At 51.8% G+C, this 20,598-nt stretch overlaps 9 protein-coding genes across 11 annotated transcripts; 4 read left to right on the top strand and 5 right to left on the bottom strand.

The window, feature by feature from the left end:
* Positions 1-958: 958 nt before the first annotated feature.
* On the top strand, positions 959-2,630 carry AAFC00_006405 (uncharacterized protein; the record flags this gene model as incomplete). 2 transcript variants are annotated; one of them, XM_069346355.1, is made up of 2 exons in its annotated part: positions 959-1,200; positions 1,256-2,630. In XM_069346355.1, the coding sequence occupies 2 exons, from the start codon at positions 959-961 to the stop codon at positions 2,628-2,630; spliced, it is 1,617 nt and encodes a 538-aa protein (XP_069197567.1). The 2 variants fall into 2 exon arrangements, with proteins under 2 accessions (XP_069197567.1, XP_069197566.1); XM_069346354.1 differs by having other exon boundaries at positions 1,073-1,200.
* A 210-nt stretch (positions 2,631-2,840) lies between these two features.
* Positions 2,841-3,941, bottom strand: AAFC00_006404 (uncharacterized protein; the record flags this gene model as incomplete). Its single annotated transcript, XM_069346353.1, has 2 exons — positions 2,841-3,525; positions 3,751-3,941. The coding sequence occupies 2 exons, from the start codon at positions 3,939-3,941 to the stop codon at positions 2,841-2,843; spliced, it is 876 nt and encodes a 291-aa protein (XP_069197565.1).
* Positions 3,942-4,535: 594 nt separating this feature from the next.
* Positions 4,536-5,265, top strand: AAFC00_006403 (uncharacterized protein; the record flags this gene model as incomplete). The annotated part of the gene is made up of 2 exons (XM_069348420.1): positions 4,536-4,604; positions 4,660-5,265. 2 exons carry the CDS (start codon positions 4,536-4,538, stop codon positions 5,263-5,265), a joined length of 675 nt encoding a protein of 224 aa, XP_069197564.1.
* Positions 5,266-5,853: 588 nt separating this feature from the next.
* On the top strand, positions 5,854-7,368 carry AAFC00_006402 (uncharacterized protein; the record flags this gene model as incomplete). Its single annotated transcript, XM_069346352.1, has 4 exons — positions 5,854-6,620; positions 6,677-6,947; positions 7,011-7,118; positions 7,177-7,368. 4 exons carry the CDS (start codon positions 5,854-5,856, stop codon positions 7,366-7,368), a joined length of 1,338 nt encoding a protein of 445 aa, XP_069197563.1.
* Positions 7,369-7,406: 38 nt separating this feature from the next.
* On the bottom strand, positions 7,407-8,274 carry AAFC00_006401 (uncharacterized protein; the record flags this gene model as incomplete). The annotated part of the gene is made up of 2 exons (XM_069346351.1): positions 7,407-7,963; positions 8,037-8,274. The coding sequence occupies 2 exons, from the start codon at positions 8,272-8,274 to the stop codon at positions 7,407-7,409; spliced, it is 795 nt and encodes a 264-aa protein (XP_069197562.1).
* A 1,807-nt stretch (positions 8,275-10,081) lies between these two features.
* AAFC00_006400 (uncharacterized protein) lies at positions 10,082-10,603 on the bottom strand (the record flags this gene model as incomplete). The annotated part of the gene is made up of 2 exons (XM_069346350.1): positions 10,082-10,134; positions 10,252-10,603. The coding sequence occupies 2 exons, from the start codon at positions 10,601-10,603 to the stop codon at positions 10,082-10,084; spliced, it is 405 nt and encodes a 134-aa protein (XP_069197561.1).
* Positions 10,604-11,469: 866 nt separating this feature from the next.
* Positions 11,470-15,159, bottom strand: AAFC00_006399 (uncharacterized protein; the record flags this gene model as incomplete). Its single annotated transcript, XM_069346349.1, has 1 exon — positions 11,470-15,159. One exon carries the CDS (start codon positions 15,157-15,159, stop codon positions 11,470-11,472), a length of 3,690 nt encoding a protein of 1,229 aa, XP_069197560.1.
* Positions 15,160-16,149: 990 nt separating this feature from the next.
* On the bottom strand, positions 16,150-17,729 carry AAFC00_006398 (uncharacterized protein; the record flags this gene model as incomplete). 2 transcript variants are annotated; one of them, XM_069347832.1, is made up of 2 exons in its annotated part: positions 16,150-16,997; positions 17,057-17,729. In XM_069347832.1, 2 exons carry the CDS (start codon positions 17,727-17,729, stop codon positions 16,150-16,152), a joined length of 1,521 nt encoding a protein of 506 aa, XP_069197558.1. The 2 variants fall into 2 exon arrangements, with proteins under 2 accessions (XP_069197558.1, XP_069197559.1); XM_069346348.1 differs by having other exon boundaries at positions 17,057-17,234.
* Positions 17,730-18,500: 771 nt separating this feature from the next.
* Positions 18,501-19,469, top strand: AAFC00_006397 (uncharacterized protein; the record flags this gene model as incomplete). The annotated part of the gene is made up of 3 exons (XM_069346347.1): positions 18,501-18,640; positions 18,692-18,890; positions 18,942-19,469. The coding sequence occupies 3 exons, from the start codon at positions 18,501-18,503 to the stop codon at positions 19,467-19,469; spliced, it is 867 nt and encodes a 288-aa protein (XP_069197557.1).
* Positions 19,470-20,598: the final 1,129 nt, after the last annotated feature.

Below are 20,598 nucleotides of genomic sequence, written 5' to 3'. Positions count from 1 at the left end.
TCATCATCGTGGAGCCGCACTCCTCGAACAAGTCTGATGACCTCTAGATTCCGCTTTCGGTAATCGAGGAACCAGAGCATTTTTTCCTCCAGTCCAGATAGGTTCCTGGCAGTATGTAAGAATTGAAAGGTTCACCGCGATCCGACCCGAACCAATTGATTCCATCCGTGTAAAGGTAGAATCCCCGGTCATCACGATGTGCAGTCGCATCGTCTCCCGGTCAATCAAAGGCACATAGCCGTGCAGGCAACTCCTCTTTCATCAGGCGTCATTCGACACTCGCGCTTCAACTCCAGGCGAGGTCGGATCTGCTTCTTCACCATCATCGGAACATCGAACATCCATACCCGAGGGTATTGCACGACGGGGAGCCAGGCATCTGCAGCACTCCACCCGACCGAGACATGTGAGAAGATCGACTGGAGGGAAGGAGGTAAATGAAGTGGGTTGAGACGCACCTCGTTGTTGCCTACATTCGTATTGGACATGGCTGGGCAATATATCCAGGTGGGTGACCTTAACAGATCTGCCGTCCCATTAGTCAGCTCTGCTGTCGAGGTTGTCGCCATACCCATGTGCTGGGTAACCTGGCAGAGATCACTGCGGCCAAAGATCACTCTGCGGACCGAGCAACATGCGGACCGAGCAACAGCGCTTCGCTTCAGCATTCCCCATACGGCTTATCGTAGCGAGTCAAGGTAAGATGCGCGGGGAAAGATGAGGGGTTTTTCAAGTCGGCATGAGGCTTGATAGCTCGCATTGTGACTCGTCACAAATTCCCCGCCGGCACTCTTGTCTACCAGCATCAAGCAGGCTGCGATCATTATCTAATAGACAGATTATGGAGGGATTCATGGCGGGGCTCTTATCAGCAAGAATTAGCAACGGATATTCCTTCAGCGTGTCCTGACCCCACTACTACATATACCTGGATGGACTGCGCTGATGTTTGGCCTTGATGTATTCCTCACTTCTTCGTCCATTCGTAGCAGTCCCTAGAGCTCTATTCTTCAGTGCTCCCAAAAGTTGCTCACTCCCATCTCACAGAGCATTTAGTGTTGCACATCGAGCCATGTCTGACCTTTCCGTCGAGATCACCGCTCCCAATGGGATCAAGTGGACTCAACCCACCGGTCTGTTCATCAACAATGAATGGGTAAAGTCCAGCAAAGGAGACAAGGTCACTAGCATCAACCCAGCGTAAGTCATGCTTGAAAGCCGCAGTATCGAATCGCTGTCTGACAGATCCACACAGAGACGAATCCGAGATCTGCTCTGTCGAAGCTGCCGAGCCCGAGGATGTCGACAAGGCCGTGGCCGCCGCAAAGGCTGCAGGAAAGGGCGCCTGGAGAGACATGGGATCCAGCGACCGCGGAGACTTGATGCACAAGCTGGCCGCTCTGGTCGAGCAGCACAGAGACGTGCTCGCCACGATTGAGACCATGGACAACGGCAAGCCCTTCACCGTCGCACGCGACGAGGATCTCAGCGAGGTCATCAGCACATTGAAGTACTACGCCGGCTGGACGGACAAGATCCACGGCCAGGTCATCGACACGACTCCTGCGAAGCTCGCTTACACCATCCGTGAGCCTATTGGCGTCTGCGGTCAAATCATCCCGTGGAACTATCCCTTAGCCATGGCCGCGTGGAAGCTGGGACCCGCTCTTGCATGCGCCAACACTGTTGTGCTGAAGCCTGCGGAGCAGACCCCTCTGAGCATTTTGTACTTTGCCAACTTGGTCAAGGAAGCCGGCTTCCCTCCAGGTGTTGTCAACATCGTCAACGGCCACGGTCGCGTGACTGGAGCCGCCATCGCACAGCACCCTGACGTGCACAAGGTTGCATTCACCGGCTCTACCGCCACCGGAAAGGAGATTATGAAGATGGCAGCGTTGACACTAAAGAACATCACTCTCGAGACCGGCGGCAAGTCACCTCTGCTCGTCTTCGACGATGCCAATCTCGAGCAAGCCGTCAAGTGGGCCCACATCGGCATCATGTCCAACCAGGGCCAGATCTGCACTGCGACATCGCGTATCCTCGTGCAAGAGGGCATCTACGACAAGTTCGTGTCCGAGTTCAAGGACCACGTCAAGACGACCAGCATCGTCGGCGACCCGTTCAAGGACGACACCTTCCAGGGTCCTCAGGTCACCAAGGCACAATACGACCGCGTGCTGCATTACATCGAGTCCGGCAAGTCCGAGGGCGCCACGCTGCTCTACGGCGGCGAGCCGCACAAGAACGCAAACGGCAAGGGCTTCTTTGTCACGCCGACCGTCTTCACCGACGTCAAGGACTCGATGAAGATCTACCGCGAGGAGATCTTCGGCCCCTTTGTCGTCGTGTCCAGCTTCAAGACCGAGGAGGAAGCCGTCGAGCGCGCAAACGACACCACTTACGGTCTGGGCAGCGCCGTCTTCACCCAGGACATCACCAAGGCGCACAGAGTCGCCCGCAACATCGAGGCCGGCATGGTGTGGATCAACAGCAGCAACGACTCGGACTTCCGCGTGCCTTTCGGTGGTGTCAAGCAGAGCGGTGTCGGACGCGAGCTGGGCGAGGCCGGTCTCGAGGCCTACTCCAACAAGAAGGCCATCCACGTGAACCTCGGATCGTGGCTATAAGAGGAGATGATATGCAGTGCTGTCATGTCTCCCCGACAATTGATGAAAAATATGTGTATATATGATATCTTTGCTTTTTATGTAGCTTTTCCTTCGTCTGATAGACTGAAATGAATCCCAGAGGTTTTCTTGGAAAGAAGTGATAACAGGTGCGTCGTGAAACTCAAAAGTCGCCAGCAGCAGCAGCAGCAGCAGCAGCGCTCACTCCGATCATGCATCCACCTCGACCTCTCTCCTCGGTCCCGAATCAAGATCCGGCATCCAGCCTTTCGGTCTTTCCCTGCCACGGATCACAAGACCATAAAGGGCCTTCTCCACCTTCTCCACACTCGTCTGCATGACGTTCATCTTCTTGTCGACGTCCCTGGCGAACGACCCGCCTTTTCCGACGTCCAGCGCCTCCAGTTCCGCTCTCAGTGCGCGCAGATCGGTCAAGACATCTCTTTTGCTCTCTGGGGCATCTACTTCCATGGCGCCGCCTTCTGCTGCTGCTGGGTCTGGCAAAGACTGCGCAGCAGCAACAGCAGGTAATTTCCCGTCCGTGGCCATAGTAGTGATGGCGAACCGCATCAACTCGCCCGTCATATCAAAGATACCCAGCAGATAATCCTCGACACTCAGAAACACGAGCCCGCCCTGACCTGATACCGCCAACCCCGCCAACTGCCGCTGTGCCTCGTCATACGTGATCAACCTGCCTGTGACGAGATAGTGCTGGAAGGACGCCGCTTCCATCCATTCTTGATTTCCGCCCGTGATGTTGCGCGCGTATCGGTAGGCGTTGAGACCTTGCAGGTCGCTGGAGATGGAGCTGTAGCGGTCGCGGATTATCGTGTGGTAGGGTTCGTTGCCTTTTGCTACGTGGGGCGGTAGGGGTTGCGCGAGTTTGCGGATTCTTTTTCGGTATCGGTCGTCAGTGTTTCTCTCTCACTCTGGCCTGAAATGGGATGAATCGAGATGCGTGATTCGACCTGCTTGGTGCTTGGTGGTTCAATACCTTTGTAACGTGAAGATACTAAATTCCAAAGTTCGTCAGCCGCCGGGAGCTACTCGCGACATGGCAAGACTGGCATATGAGAAAACCAGGCATCCAATTGATGATTTCGGTGTCCTATCTCACATCTTTTTGGATGCGGCAGTCACATCACGCGAAGCTTTGATTATTCGCTCTCTTCGATCGTGATGCTCGTCCAGCTCGGCGCGGAATTGTTCAAACATGGACATGAAGGGCGAGGACGCCTCCTCTCGCCTTTCTTCTGATTGGGGTCTGTTGTCGTCCATTGTCTCGTCTCGAGGTCGCTTCTGGCCCATTTCTGGGTTGTATTCTTGGGATTATATCTTGTTTGATAATGGCCGAAGAGCGTATAACAAAGAAATGTTACCCCACCATCTTTCGGCAGGAGGATGCAAGGGACCAGGACTTTTGGGCCTTGGCACTACGGATATGGTAGCTTCATCTCTTGTACCTTACCTCACCAGCTCACTTCTTTGTCCACTTGACCATACTTCCGAGTCACAATACAGATGCGTTGTAGGGATCGCGGACAGGAACTCACATGCCCATAGCCAGCCACATTGCTTTCCGAGCTCTAGAAGTAGGTGTAGCCGACTGGCGATACAAAGTCCAGAAAAAAGAAAGGTAGGTGGGCAGTATGTCCGGTTTGTCGACGATCTGCTCGATGGCATCCATTGTGCATACAAGTAGCGAAGCCGCAAACGGAAATCATGACGGCAATGATATGACGTGCCTGCGTGATGGCTGAGGGCAAGAAGGTCAAGACTCAATTGTATCGGTATAAGTATCATGGTTTTCGTAAATCCTGATCTTTCTGCATGCTCAAAATCTCGCCTTACTGCATGCTGGCGGCCCGTATTTACCATTACTCGAACGAAAGATGATTGGCAATGCTGTCGCGGTTGGTAAGCCGGCTCCCGATTTTACTGCTACTGCAGTCATGGACGGACGATTTAAAGGTAAGACTAGAGCCATCAACAATGTCCCAAACATCAAATTGACCTTCCTACACAGAAGTCTCATTGGAAGCCTACACTAGTGCCAATCACTGGGTTGCTCTCCTCTTTTTCCCAAGAGCCTGGTCGTTCACCTGCCCAACAGAGATCAAAGCATTCAGTGCTCGCCTCGAAGGAATTCCTGTACTCGCGCTCATGCGCTGTAGTCTTTGTATCTACTGACTCACACTCTCAATTCACTCTGAAGGCTTGGAACAACTCTGGAGAGCTGGAGGGAGGCTTGGGCGGGGTTTACATCCCTCTCGTGAGCGACAGTAGTCATAGCATCAGCCGCGACTATGGTGTGCTCATCGAAGAGCAAGGAGCCGCCGAGCGTGCTCTCTTCATCATCGATCCCAAGGGCGTAATCCGTAATATTACTGTCAGCGATGCCGATGTTGGGAGAAGTGTTGACGAAACACAGAGGGTCATAGACGCACTTGCTTTCAAAGATGAGTACGGAGAGGGTTGCCCTGTGAACTGGAAGAAGGGTGATCAAGGCCTTGAGTACTCGGCCCAGACAAGGGTCGAGGGTCCGATTGAGGTGTCCACTATACACAAGAAATCATGGAGCGACTGGGTAAGTGGTCCTTTCTTCACTGCTTGTTTTCTGAGCTGTAGCTAGTGTCTGGCAGGCAAGACCTAAATTGCAACGTGCTTGGAGCAACAATTCGCAAAGGTCATCGATTGGGTCGACTTCACTGAATGCTTCGCTAATCAATTTCCCGACAATGCCTCATGCTCAGCTTGTTGCTAAGAGGAATCACGAAGTTGCTATGCAGAACATGAGTTTGGGAGTTGGTGTTGCGAATTGAAACTATACTGGACGCCGCATATACTATGGATGTCTTCCGCTTTAGTACTATGGTGGGCTTGTCCTGGCTACCTAATCCTTGACGCTGATCATCACTCTTCGACGACTGTTCTTCTCTTGCAACTTGTCCGTTCACTGCTACAATTGATATCGTTCATTTCATGTAGAAAACAATGCAATACACGTCTCACTAATGTGCATCATGAAATCCAATGCCAAGACTTTACATGATCCACCTCCAACCTGTATTTTGTAGTGTAACGACGCCCCCCTTCGAACAAGATAAACCACCCCATGATGCATAATCAAACAATAACAAAAATGTTTTAGCAAATACCCGACTGCACAAGCAAAAAAATCCCATCTCTCCAACCAGGAGACCAATAGAAATCCCCGAAAATGAAGAACACGTCCCTTATTACCACCTTCTTCTCTTCCCCTTCCCTAGTCTTCACGTCTGCGGCCGCCCTCCGCATAGTCCTCCTACTATGGGGCCGCTACCAAGACACGCACTCCCCCTTGAAATACACAGACATAGACTACCTAGTCTTCACCGACGCCGCCCGCGCAGTCTCACGCGGCCAGTCCCCGTATGTTCGGGAGACTTATCGCTACACGCCTCTGCTCGCGTGGCTGCTGCTGCCGACGTCGTGGGCAGGGGCTGGGGGCTGGTGGTTTGACTTTGGGAAGGTGGTTTTCAGCGCGGGGGATTTGCTTACGGGTTGGTTGATTTATTTGACCTTGAGGTCTGAGAAGGGTACTTTAAGAGGTGGCGGGGTGAGTGCGCCGATGAGCAGGGAGCCAGCGCTCAAGTATGCGAGTATCTGGCTACTGAATCCCATGGTGGCGAACATTAGTACGCGAGGCAGCTCGGAGGGGCTACTTGCTGTTATTGTTGTTGCGCTGCTGTGGGCCGTGCTTAATGGGCGGGTCGTCGCTGCCGGGCTACTGCTGGGGCTGGGCGTGCATTTCAAGATATATCCGTTTGTTTACGCTGTCAGTATTTTCTGGTGGTTGGATAGACGGGTCGTGGGGTCTTGGGATGGTGGGGATGGCGGTAGTGGCTCGTCGTCGCTGCTTCGAGGCTTTCTGCATCCTAAGCGTGTGCAGCTTGCGTTGTTCAGTCTCATTGCTTTCATGGGGTTGAATTTTGTCATGCTTAATTTGTGAGTTCTGGTGAGATATGTCACTGTGAAATGAGAAGGCTGACAAGGTGCGACAGCTACGGTCTGGAATTCGTGCAACACAGCTACTCCTACCACCTCATCCGCATCGATCACCGCCATAACTTCTCGGTCTACAACACTCTGCTACATCTCAAGTCTGCTATGGGGCCATCGGAAGGATTTGCCATCGAGTCCCTGGCGTTTGTCCCACAACTTTTGCTATCCGTCGTCGCAATTCCTCTGGCGCTGGCGAAGAAGGATCTAGCGAGCACTATGCTGGCTCAGACTTTTGCTTTTGTTACCTTCAACAAAGTTTGCACCAGCCAGGTAGGCACACTCGACTTTGCAACCATGTAGTCCGTTGTTGCTGACATTGTTCCTTCATAACAGTATTTCCTCTGGTACATGGTGTTTCTACCTTTCTACCTTCCAGATTCTTCCCTACTCCGTCAGCCGAAACGGGGTTGGCTTGCCCTGGGTCTGTGGGTTGTCGGTCAGGTCAGTCTTTCAACTTCTGTTAATTTGGAATCAATGATCCAATCTAAAATCCAACCAGGCTGTATGGCTCCAGCAAGCTGCGTCCCTGGAGTTTTTCGGACAGTCGACCTTTGTGCCAGGACTCTGGCTTGCAAGCATGCTCTTCTTTGGCATAAATTGCTGGATTCTGGGCGTGGTGATAGGAGACATAAACGACGGTGCCTCTCCTCCACCGGATGGAAAGGTCTCAAAGTCATCAAGACATATGTAGATGTCCATATTTCAAAGTCTTGCATCTGTTATTTCGCCTCAACGGTCGTCGTCGTCAAGTAAACCGTCGTTCTGAGCCTGTGTGCTGACCCAGTTCTCAAGCATCTCACTTCCCGAAGCAGGCGCATCTGTGGCTAGCTTCTTGATCCCGCGGCGCTTGACGATAAGACACAAAATTCGGCCATAAATACTGAAACCCTCATATGCAGTCTTGAAGCTCAGCTTCTTTTTGTCATCAGTAGGACCTTGATCAGAGGCATCTGTGACTTTCTTGCGTTTCGAAGACGGCTCTTCTTGCCCCTCATCTTCATCATCTGAATTGACAAAAATCGACTCTTCCTTCTTGCCGCGCTTCCTGCGCGAAGCATTCGCTTCAGGGATTTGATCGAGACTGATTTCCTCGGCGTCTTCTTCCTGTAATATCTGAGGCGGCTTGTCGTCATCCACGTGAATCGGATTGTCACTCGTGTTGGCCCAACTCGTGAGCTTGTTGGCATTGCTCTTCAGTAGCGGCTTATCCGTAAGAGTCTTTTGTTTCGTGAGAAGTGCATGATGCGTCGATGTTTCGGTCAAGAAAATGGAGACTTCAAAATCATCTATAAACACAAAATCGACTCAGTAAGAGGGCCAACCATCCACGTCGTGATGCGCAATCAACTACTAACTAACCTTGCACAACAACATCTCTGACGCCCTTCTTCTTCTTGCCGCTCTTACGCTTCGAGTTCTCGTTTTCTTCTCTCAGTTTCGGCAGGACTAGCGGTCGTATAGAGTCGATGATCCGCGGTAGTACGGGATCGCGAGAGTTGAGTAGCCATGATTGCGCCAGAGCTGGGTTGTCGAGATAGATGCGCACTTCGAGCACGGAATGTTTTGTGATGCGGAGGTAGCGCCGGATGGGAGCCATTTGGAGATGTGATCTATCGGCCAGTCGTGGAAAGGGACAGCAGGTTTGTATGCTCGGTCGCATCATGCAGATAGGATGGCTGTCGTGCGATGGAATTGGAGTTTATCTTCTGTATACGGATACGTCATGAATCCGGGGTGGATTAGCGGATTCTCATTCCTCAGGTGCTTGTGCCTCATATATGTCCACTTACTTGCACCTTTGTGGGACTTGTATCATACCTTATTGCTCTCACTTGCCTTCATTTTCCTCAGGTAGACTATCTCCTTCGTCAAAACGATATGAAACCTCGCGATAGCCCTTCGACATGCGCGCAAAGACAGATCAGCAAAAGGAATGGACGCACTGGGAATTGAACCCAGGACCTCTCCCAATTCTATAAGTGCGAAGGGAGAATCATACCCCTAGACCATGCGCCCGATTTTCTGGAATCGTCAACTTTTCTAGTCAACATATCTCCCAGGACGCTGTCCCATCACAATGCTTTTGAGCCTCACAGTGTTGTTCGTCGTCAGATCGCAGCTGGCATCGCAGTTGCGTTTGGGGTTTGATCTGTCCGGTCGAGATCCTTTGACTCTTCTCCGAGTTTTTTAGTACTGGTATCAGCCAGTACTACGGTCGGCTCCTTCCTCGATTGAAAAACTATGGTGGTTGACCCCACTTCCGTCATGTATTACCAGAAGCAGTCCCATACCCACGCGACAAGCATCTCCAAACACCCACATTTCATCCTAACTGTTCCTTATGTATATGTAGCATCAGCAAGGCGAATGTTCCAATGGCGACTCTAAGCTTGCTCACTGCGTCAGATCGTGAGAGTATCCTTTAGAATTTCTGCCCTTTCGGAATTATTGGTCCTTTTGTCTTCCTGCATTAACCAATGCAGCAGGCGAGCTCTTGACTCCGCTGCACGACCTCTGGCTTCCGTGAATCGTCACAAGGATAGTAATATGACTGATGTGTCGCACTTGGGCGAGAGTACGGGAGTGACGTAGAAGGTCCACTAGCAACCTTCCGCATCAATCGTTGATATCATCGCATCGACTATGCGGGCAGCACTAGGCTAGCCCAAGGTAGCTAGCCCCGCGCGCTCTGATACCGTTCCATCGAAGGTTATGTTGCATCCAGAATGCCGGTCTTGGATCAAAAGCGAGTGTCTTGATAATGAGTGGTCTCATCAGCTTCTAGATACCACGGGGACAAGTAGACGCGAGGCATCTTTGACCACCACTTGTATGTATTGAGCTGGCAGCATACCGTCAGCAGCTTTAGTGGAGCACCTGTTGGACATTGATACATTGTTAAAGGCTGCTGAATAACTACTTGTATAGAGGTAGTGTGGTGAGATTTGATGCTCTACCCCTTTCTAGGGAAGAGGCAAAGATCCTTGACTATAAACACTGACTACTCGAGTCCCGGCCCCCTCAGGTCTGCCGGAGGTTTGAATCCATCCAGCCTTCTCAAAACAGGTATGCATCCTGGGTAGCTACGTTCGATTCGTAGGCAAGATAGCCGGTAAACATGGACTGTGGTTTTTGTGAGAGCAACTCGGGGGTCCAGAGCCAGCAATCGCCTTCCATTAGGTAAGGTCGAATCCTTGATGGAACTAGAGAAATGCTTCAGAAAGAACTCCAAGGTCAAGCTCCTTGACTTCATCTGGGTAATATTACAGACTGCAATTGATACCCTCGTCATATCTATTCCTCCATTACGGCGTCGTCGTGAAGGAGGAGATTGATTTGATACTTGTTCTCATGTCAATATACTCTGATACATTACAAAGTAGGAGCCTCAAGATCGATGGGCTTCAAGTCACCCGCTTGAAGTCTTCCGGGTTCCGCTTGTCGCCATGTGCCTTTTCTGAAGGAGCGTCAGCCAGTGTCCCGATGAGAAAGCCGGAGACTTGAACCACATCTCCGGTTGGGCGTATATCGTATCCATTCTGACATTGGAAGCGAAAGAAGCAAAGAAACATACCAGGATAATCCCAATGGCCCTTGGAGAACCCCAACAACGTCGTGATGGTCTTCTCCTTGATATCCCACACCAACGAGCAAATCGTGCCCGTCTCCTCGAGCCAATTACACTGCCAGATCTCTCCCGGCCGCACGCACTGGAACTGGCACGTCTGGTAGTTATACCGCCCCGCCATAGGACCGCCGTGGATGGCGTAGACGATGCGCTCCGGCGACACGAACCACATCTCGTAGCGCCATTTCTCGGGCTCGCCGGTCTCTGGGTTGCTGGCGTCGTAGTCGTAGATTAGATGGGCGTCGCGCACGTCTTTGTCGAAGGAGGGGTGCAAGGGCGTGTTGGTTTTGAAGGACATTGTTGTGTTCTTTGCATGTGGAGCTGAAGATGTTGCTAGGTGGTGGAGGAATAGAGCGTGGCTTACTGTCTACAGCAGACACAAGGACAAGTGAAAGAGAAGAGTGAGAGCGGTGAATGAGCAACCACCTAAGGAATGAGACTGAATATCATGTACTTGTAGAACACTGTACTATAGCAGCGTTGTAGACGTCAGCGGCATCAATTGAGTTTCAGGGCCTACGGCCTACAAAGCTCAAGAACCGCCATTTAAGTGAAGAATACCCTAATAAACCGTTCACTCAACCCTCTTGTCCTACATGACACAATGCCATCTTACCTTGGTGGTATGATCAAAGGAGATCTCGGAAGTCGACGGCTGACTAGTCGCCCTAAGGATTCGTAGGCCTAACCGAGAGATGGTACCTCCGTACTTCTCGTCAGCCCATCCAACGATGATGCATGCGCTTATGGCTAGGTTCAGTATCGGTACATACACCTATTGGTTCCTGGATCCCTTTTGTTCGGCAGCTGTGCGAGGATGAGTGCTCAGATACACATGCCGTCCAGAAGTTAAGGAACACGCATCGAAGCATGTGTGCAATGTGTTTTCCTCCACGCAATGATCCCTATAGAAATGCTTCCATGTCCTTGAGTCGATTGTATCACAACGAGAGTGAATTTAAATCTTTAGCGAACGGAGAATCTTGATGAAAGTTATAAATATGGTATCATCGCGAACAAGAAGAATAAAGATAGCGATGAACTGCAAACGAAAACTCCAATCCAAAACTGCTGCTACTTCTATCCAAAGCATAGACCCGTGGTTCAAGGTGCAGTAATACCCCAACCGTAAACTCCAATAGCCAAAACAACGACCGTTTCAGATTATTCGTTTCCTTGGTGGAGGAACGTCAGTCTCCGACCGTCAGCCTCGTCCTTCAATCTCAATTTCTTCATCCTGTTCACCGGCGCCGTCCGCTGAAGCATCTCGAGCTCTTGTTGGCGGTTCATATACCCAGCAGATGGCATGATGGGCGTGGGAGCCTCGCTCTCGATCCAGAAGCTCTCGTCGCCGTTGTTCTCCTGCTCGAAACGTGCGGAAGGTGGAGTGTCCTTCCATGGCGTGGCCGTCGGCATCGCACCCTTCAAGGGAGAGATTCCCGGTGTGCCCCAGAAGGTCGAGGCAAGCGACTCCCGAGCCGTGCTCTTGCGACCGATACTGGCCTTTTTGGACTTCATCACGCTGCCGGTCTCCGAAGCGATGACGTTGCCGTCGATGTTCTGAAGCGCTGCGGGCTCCATGCTCTTTCTACGCCTGTGACGACCAGCAGCCTGGGATTTGGTGCCGATGTCGTCGACGTCGACGGCATACTCTTCGCTTCGCTCATCCATCTTCTTGCCGTCCTTGTCACAGTCAGTCACCCAGCGGCTGTTGACACAGAACATCTCATGCCCTTCATTCGAGGAATGATGCTCCTTGTTTGAGAGCCTGACTTTCTGCAGGGTCGCCGGCGAGCCATCCTTGAAGATTACATGGGTTACACGATCACTCCATGTCTTGGTTGTTCGTGCACCCAGACGCTGCAAGAGTGCAATGAATGGACCAGACGCAGAGGACCCATCGAGGGTAAAGACTTCGACAAGCGCCGTGACGGTTCGAAGAGGCTGGCTTGGATGAGGCGTCATTGGGAACGCAGCCGGGGTTGCGCCAGGGGCCTTGAGAGGTGTCTTCATTGGCGTCTTAGGGGCTGCTCGTGGGGTCTTTGGTAGCGATTTGCTTGCCGTAGACGGGGTGTACTTGCGTGGCTTTGGCCCTGCAACACTTGACTCAGGAGTGGTTGGCTGAGGACTCGCTCGTGAGTGTTCTTGTGTGACAGCACTGACACGAGCATGGCGAGGTCGTAATCTAGAGTCTCTGGGTGTAGATGTCCCCGCTACCGTATACTTTGGCGTAGCGATGCGCACTGTCCGGACAGGTTTGGAATCAACCTCCGCTTCAATTTTGCTTGGCGTTGATGTTGTCAATCTGAACTGACTTCCACTCAGGTATATGGCGAATGATTCACTACTCCTTGGCTTGCTGTCAGTATTTGCAGTGTGTGGGCGCCTCCCAAGGCTTTGCGGTGTAGCAACAGGCATGACAGTCATCGACTTGCTACGTGAACGGGTCGTCGAGGACACAGTTGCACGGGCATAACGTGGAACGGTAGGGGTGGAGTATAAACCATCTTGCGCCACTTGGTATGGCACTTCCTGCTCGTCAATTTGGTCGAGGACGGTCTCCTTGTTCGTAGGAACTCCCTGCTCGGACGTCGACGCAAACTCCACGAGGCCTGAGGTGACAGGATGACTTGCGTCTCGCATTGTAACATCATCTGCAGAGTTGACCGCTGCTTGTAGGATCGATTGCGATTGCAGTTGCGACACGTTGTCTGCCAGAACAGAGCTTCCATAGCCACCAGGAGAGGTGATCATGTAGTCGGCCGGCTGGATGACCAGCTTTTCGACCATAAGACTGAGACGAGCACTGTCAGTGGCGCCATCCCATGCAATACTGGTTTGTCCAGGCAACTTTGCTGCAGGTGTCATCGTCGCTGATTGAGCAGCCATGGTAGGATAGATGTCCCCTGGAGCGACGTCTGCCAGCATGTCTGCCTCCCAAGCAAGATCAAACGCCTCTTCGTGATTTGATAGAAGAGTTGGGTCAATAAAGTCGGAGAGACGGGGAGCAGCGTCACCTGTTTGTGATGCCTCTGAGATACGAGCTTGATCGGCGAGGACGTTAGACTCTCGGAAAGCCCTCATGTGAGGTGTTTGCAACATACGAGCATTTGCAGTGTTGAACGAGACGCGGTGAGTGGGGTGAGGTGTGACGTGGTCCAGGTACCCAGAAAATGAGGCGTCTTGAACAGGTGCAGGAAAGTCCTGAGTCGGTGTCTCAGCTTCGGCAACGCGGTGCACTATCACTGATCCTGGCGTTGAAGGGGCAGGAGAAGACTCGGGTTCCGCACCTACTCGTGGTGTAGTTGAGACTAATGGAGTTGGAGGAGGAGACGATTGCACATCAGACATGGTGATATCGTCGTCTACATCCATCGCACTCACGGGTGCGGCAGGGGCGGGGGATGATTGAAGCAGTCCGTCATTCAATCCAGGTTGGGGGAGCGATTCGTCATCGTTGCCAAGGTCAATGTCAGTTTCGTCCTCTTCTTCTTCGTCGGAAACAAGCGCAGAGTCGTCCTCGTAGTCCTTTTCCTCTGCATCATCTGTCGGAGCATCGAGCAGTAGAGAGTTGTCGCTGTCCATTTCTGTGATGTCGTGTTGCAGCTCGTCCTCGGAGTCGTCCTCAGGCTCGAGCTCCGTCTGGTCGTTGTCTTCGTGTGTACCCGAAATTTCGCCCTCATTTAGATCTTCGTCCTCGTCGACATCTGTTTCCGGAACGTGAGACAGCTTCGACGGGCTTCTTCTCACCGTATTCGCGTTGTCTTCTGGTTTAGGCAACGGACGAAACACCACTGGTCTTGACGCTGCACGCGAAACAGACATGGGAATTTGCGGTGCAGAGGACTGAGGCATCCTCGCTGGAACTCCCTGAGTTTGTGGTGTTCGACCACGTGTACCAAGCATTAATCGGCGAGCTGGAGTTTGTAGGCCATTAGTCGCGGGAACGGATGTGGGTGTAGCAGATGTCTTTTTCGGAGTCCATCCTCGACGCATAGGCGTTGCAGCACCACAAATCTCGTCTTCGGAGCTTGACTCATTCGCAGCGACCGGTTGCTCTTCGTCAGTAGGCTCCTCGATGCTACATTCCGCCACCTGCTCTACCAGAACCTCGGTGTGTGGTTCCGTGGACTCTGCTTCCGCCCCGACTTCAAGTTCTTCCTCTTCGTCGCTGTTCTCTGATGCATCCGGAACCTCGCTCACTTCATGATGATCTTGATCGGTTTCCGTCTCCTCTATCTCAAGGTCTAGATGTCTGTTCGGCGTAACCCTGATCGTATCCACCTCGTCACCATCACTGGCGACAGGCACCCTGCGTGATCTTCCCTTTCTTGCCACAGGGGTCGTGGCCGTCTTCGAAGCAGCCGGTCTCTTCTGCTGCGAAGTGGTTGTCGAGGCTGTTGACGGCTTGAGTGGCCTTTTGGGACGGCCCGCTACAGACGCGACAGGCTTCTTGACATCCATTTCTCGCGTCGTCACAGCAGGCTCAGCTTTGGCTACCTGAGTGATCTTCTTAGGAGACAGAGGTTGCGGCTTGGCTTGTGCCTGCTGCATTGGCTCGACAGCTTTCCTCGTCGTCCTTGTGGGTTTCTTCGAGGGCTCTTTGTTTGTTGTTGCATGGCTTTCGACAGCCTTTCGCGTATTTCGTGTTGCTGGCTTTGACTCAGATGCTTTATTAGACGATGACCTTGACTCTGCACGTGGTTGTTGTGTCTGTTTCGTTGTTGATGATGATGTGGATTGTGTGGTAGCCTTTGCCGTTGCGCGACGCACAGGCTTCTTCCTGAGACTCAATGTTGTGTCTTCTAGCTCCTCCGGGCTAGCCTTGTTGGCCATGGATCGAGTGGAAACCATCTTCAGTATGCTTCTCGAGTCGTGTATCCAATAAGCATTGCAGAGATAGCAATGTTGCGCTGGACCAAATATAATAAGAAGATAGACGGATAAATAGAAAAGCAGAAGATGTCCAGGGTCTGGTCTGTTTACAAACAAACCGTTGCCGTCAATCCATCTCTTGCCCGTGCGCGCGTCCTTCTCAAAACGTCTTGGCGCGTTTCTTCTACCCCGGTTCTTTCGGTTCTTCGGCGCTTTCGTCGACTGAGTCTCCTTACATCACCAAAGTCAAAGCTTCGGTACAGAATTGTGCAGACATTATGGTAGCTTTCTGTTGATCATCAAGGTAATCAGTGAGCACTTGAGGGTAGGCGCATACAATGTACGCACTGTTTGTAGGTGTTTAGTCCAGCTGGTGCTCATGCGCCTACCTGGGGGCGGGCCATCAGCTTCTGTAGGTATTCGACGAGTGGTATCTGCTACATGATATGATGCTACTGTAAAACAAAGAAATGAAAACCAGAATACGCCGTCGCTCGAGCATGAACAGCGTCTAGCAGAGACTAATCCATGAGGTCACCTGCAGACAGTGATTGAATCATCCGAGACCTCTGTGCTCTCCTTCCCTCCAAATCCTTTTCCCAACTTCCATGATGCTTGCACGTCGTATGCTCCGTCCTCTCGAAAATGTGATGGTACCAGACACAAGCCATCGAGAGAACAAGTCATAGATTGAGCATTAATTGAGCTCTACAAGAAGACATCAGCATACGTGATCCTGAGCCACGCTAGGAAAGAGGAGCCTCATTCTGACTTGCACTGGGCCTCCGCGACGGTTCATCCACTGTCATCCTCTGCCTGCGCTACGCCTTGTACTTCTCCATGGCCCCAAGGAGCTCTGTAGACTTGCTTCGAAGATGGTGGAAAACGCTCCAGAGAACCCACAAAGTGCATGTAAAGATGTGGGTGCGTCCAAGGGGACATGTGGTGTTGTTGTGGAAGTGAAGAGTACTATTCTCCAGCACCAGGGTATTCGTGTATGGGACGCTGTTTGACAGGTACATGACCATGACGTGCACCGCTTCTACTCGGCGGCATGCCCTCTGCCTCGGAGACTGCCGGTACGATAATTGCAATAGGGAATGAACCATTGACTGGCTCACCGACAAGGCCTGCTCCCATAGTGAGTTGGGGTAATGGCGGCGGCGCCATTACAAACGGCATCTCCGATACAATGTGACGCATGTGAGAGTGGTTAAAGTTGAGGGTCATATTTTGGCCGCTGCGTGGTAAAGGCAGGACTCCAGCCGAGTGACTCTTCTCCCGGAATAAGAACTGATGCGGTGGAACACCTTGCGTTGAAGGTCCATGGGCGTGAGATGTCATGGGAATCTCGTTCTGATGCTGATGCTGTGCGGCAATCTCACGGTGATGCATGAATTGGTGAGGTGACACAGGGCGTGCCCTTGAAGGTGAGTAGTGATCTCTCTCAAGGCCATGCTCAGGATGAGATTGTGATGATTGAAAGTGATTGGTTCCCCGAACGAAGTAGTCGGGCATCTTCAACAGGTTCTGCAATTGCTTGTAAAGCTGCCACCTCAGATGGATTCGTTCGGGAGACATGAGACAGTTGACATCCAGAGCGCCACCAGTCAACAGCCCCTGAAGTGCTGTTATGGCAGGCTGCTCTCTCATAACTTCTCCAGAGCTTGCCATTGCCGTTGCGAGAACGTCAATGGCATGACCAAGTACGACGATTACCTGCTCATCAACTTCACCGATCAAAGACGATGAGACACCATTCGCTGCTTTTGGGCTCGACCCAGCAGCTGCAGAAAGAAGACTGTCAACTTCTAACCCTATGAGAATCAGCTCAGTCAGTCATGCTTCGTACTCGTACAAAACATCCATCGCTCACCCTGCGTAGTTTCCAAAGATGGTAGATCGCTTGAAGGGGGTCCTGCGTCTATGCCGAGTTCGTTGAGAGCATGACAAGCTGCTTGGAGCTTGGACACGATGACCTCTCTAGAGTCTACCTTTCGGGGGCCTTTCAATGTTATTCTAGATCCCTTGGGGTTGTCTGACGGATTTGACATGACGTTCCGCGAAGGTGTGGAGTTTCCTGGATTAGATGAAGAATTACGGGAAGCCCATGAAGCAGACACAGAAAGTCGAATTCGAGCGGGTGTAGTTGTAGTTTTCACCAAGGGGTTGGTCAAGGGCCCTGCACTCAACCCTGGAGCGATTATTGATTTGGGTGGGTCTGGGAGCCTCATAGGTGAAGATGAGGTCAATCTGGTCGATGACGACTTTGGAGATTTGGTCGACAGTATCTCATCTGTTAATGATTCTTGCTCAGTCATACCATCGGCATATTTCACGCGACCTGCCGATTGTCTTTTAGGACGGTCAATCATTGGCGTCAGATGACAGTCTGCCATACTCGGACTCGGGGCTGAAAATTTGAGCTTGATCCGCTTGCGACTGGGCTCTTTGATAGTGTCGTGCTCGATTTCCACGCCATTGTTATTGTCGCTACTGGCTCCGGTAGGGGAAGCAGCGGGACCTTTTCCCGAATTTCTCAAGCGCATACTAGGCAACCAGGCACACCGGCACACCAAGGTATGTACTGGGTGACGTCTATATGAGGCAGTGCTGAGATGTCCGGAGTGGCCGTGAGACAAGGGCGACGACCTAAAATATTGCGACGATATTCTTGCCCGTCCCGGCGTGTCTATGTCGGCGGTGGCAGTCTTTCGTGGGGTCTTTGTCAAACTTTAAGCCTTGGATGTCACATGAAAAGGTCCTTTCTCTGCAAGCCTATTGCTCAGGTGTTACAGATGGTATCTTGGATTTGCAGGATCAAACGGAAAGATGATACAGAGTGCTCTTTTTGGAAATGCTGACGAAATGCAATGGATTGTGTCCTTCATATATTATCTATATCAGGCAAGCAACTTCCTCGTAGTAACTCTTCACGACAGGTGCATGTAGTGGCAGGGAAGTCACCTGCTTTCCTCCTTCCTCTTAATCAACTGCAGCGTCACTGCCAGCGCAGGCTCCTTCCAGACAACAAGCATATCAGGTGTACCCATAATGTCATGATTCCTACCACGGCGCAACAGCTGTTTGAATGACCGCCAGCATGATTCTTGCACTATACGGTATTGCGGTCCCTTGGCCACGGTGGAATATACAGTAGTAGCGTTTGCTAGCGTTGGAGGAGCAGGAGCCAAATGGGGAAACATAAGCGAAGTCGAGCATGACAGGTAGCTTCTTGGAGCGTCGTCACCTGCTGAGTGTTGATAGACCAAGTACTTACAGAGTTCCTGACAACCAGCGAACTCGCGTCGCTCACAAATATGAAGTTCCCAAGTTCCATTGTGTTGCCACTCTTGTCGCTCGGAGCCAGTCTGGCTGCCGCTGCAGATTGGACCTTCGAGGATGCGACAGTGAGCATCTCCACCAAGGGCGCTGGAGTAGCAGGTGCATTCAAAGAGAAGTAAGGGTATATCAAGATCGAGCAGGAAGCCGTCCATTGACATGGCTACAGGTTATCCGTTGGAAAGGCATTGGCAAAGGATGTCACTCTTGGCCCGGCCGACACGATCAAGGTCATTTTGACCAGCACCGAGGGAGGAACGCCCAAGCGACCCCACCAGGCCTTCCTCTCCATTCGCGAGCCCAAGACAGGCCTCGAGGAGTCCTTTCCCTTTATTGTCAAAGAGAGTGGAAAGGGCAAAGTTGAAGTGGTACGGACACCTGTGAGACAATGGGCAAAACAGACGGACTGACGTGTACAGACCCAGAGAGACCTCCCTATCCAGCTCCTGACCGCAGGCCTCCCTCTCGAGGCCAAGCTGACTCTCGCGTCTTTCGGCTCTTCAACTCCCTACTCAAGCAAAGCCTTTGAAGTCACCGTGGCTGCTGACCAAGCGGCGCCCATCATTGCGCCCGAAGCACCTGTCCGATATGGAAAGAAGGCAGAGATCAACCACATCTTCCGCGCCGATCCAGTGTCGCCACCCAAGATCATCTCATCATTCTTTGTTCTTGCCATTGCTGCCACTCTACCTGTTCTTCTCGGAGTCTGGCTCATGCTCGGCGCCAACCTGAACCACCTCGGCAAAGCCATGAGCGCGGATCCAGTCTCGCACACTTTGTTCTTCGGCAGCATCGCAGGCCTGGAGGGCGTCTTCTTCCTTTACTACAGCACCTGGAACCTGTTTCAGACCCTACCTGCTGTGGCTGTCTTCGCCGTGGTCGCATTCCTCAGTGGAAGCCGCGCTCTGGGCGAGGTCCAGGCAAGAAGATTGGCCGGACAGAGATGAACATATTGAACTTTTTCAATGCAAGAGGAAGAACAAGGCTGAGCCTATTGACATGAAAACCATATTGAGCCATTACCTCGCCAAAATTACCAAGATCAGGTCATCACCGCCTTACTTAGGGGTCAAAAGTACAGCATGAAAACACACAAACCTCTTCTCGTGCCGGCATCGCTACGTGTACACGTCCTTGTCCTTTTGCAGTTTCAAAAAGGTCTCTTCATCGTGACCGGGAATCACTTGTCCCTTTGTGAGACGTTCGAGATGCTTCAGCCGCTGGGTGCTTCTAAACCAAGCCGGATGATCTCTAGCCAACCATCCCTGGGGGATTCCATCTGCGATCAGGTTAGTTCTGCCAGGACTATGAATCAGTGACCAATTTACCTCTCCACTAGTGAAAATGTTAGCGGGTGCAGCTTCATAAGACACAAGGTAGATCGACTTACGTTTTCGATGACATGGCAGTGATCAGAGATGAAGAAGAAAGTGCCGCTGTCAGGCAAATTGATTTGCATACCAATGAGACCACTGGACAATGCGTTAGCTTATATGTCTTGCACAGTGAGGTCATTGTTAAAGCGACATACTCGGTATGTCCAGGGAAATGATGCAGAGTAATTCCTTGACAAAAGTCCATGGATCGGTCGTCGAATGTCTTCCAGTTCCTGCACAGTCAGAAGTCAGCAAACCCAATTTGCTTCTTTCCTCTTTTGATACTCTTACAATCCGAGTTTCAAGTAGTGCTCCAAATACACTCCGACATCAGCACCAGTAGCCACACTCCAAAACGCCGATCTCAGCTCCGTATCGTGGACCCAAATCTCGACGTCTTTTCTGTCCAGAAACTCGTCCAACCCCCCAGCATGATCAAGATGCAAATGACCAATAATGATCTTCTTGACGTCCTCGAGCTTATGTCCAGTAGCAGCGACCGCATTCCTAAGCTCATGCTTCTCCTCGTACCGCACGCGCGCAAACACATCATGGACCTGCGGGCCCCAGACCTCAGGGTAATTCTTCCCGCACCCGGTCTCCCAGAGGATCAGGCCTTCATGCGGGTGTTCGATCAGACAGCAGTAGACGGGCAGCTGGCGCCGCTTGTTCTGGAACGTATTGTCTGCGGTGGATGCGA

This window comes from Neodothiora populina (genome assembly GCF_041146345.1).
Source record: "Neodothiora populina strain CPC 39397 chromosome Unknown canker_contig_7, whole genome shotgun sequence".
NCBI classification, from domain to species: domain Eukaryota; kingdom Fungi; phylum Ascomycota; class Dothideomycetes; order Dothideales; family Dothioraceae; genus Neodothiora; species Neodothiora populina.
Note: the sequence above shows the minus strand (reverse complement) of the source record. Positions and strands in the feature narration are given on the sequence as shown.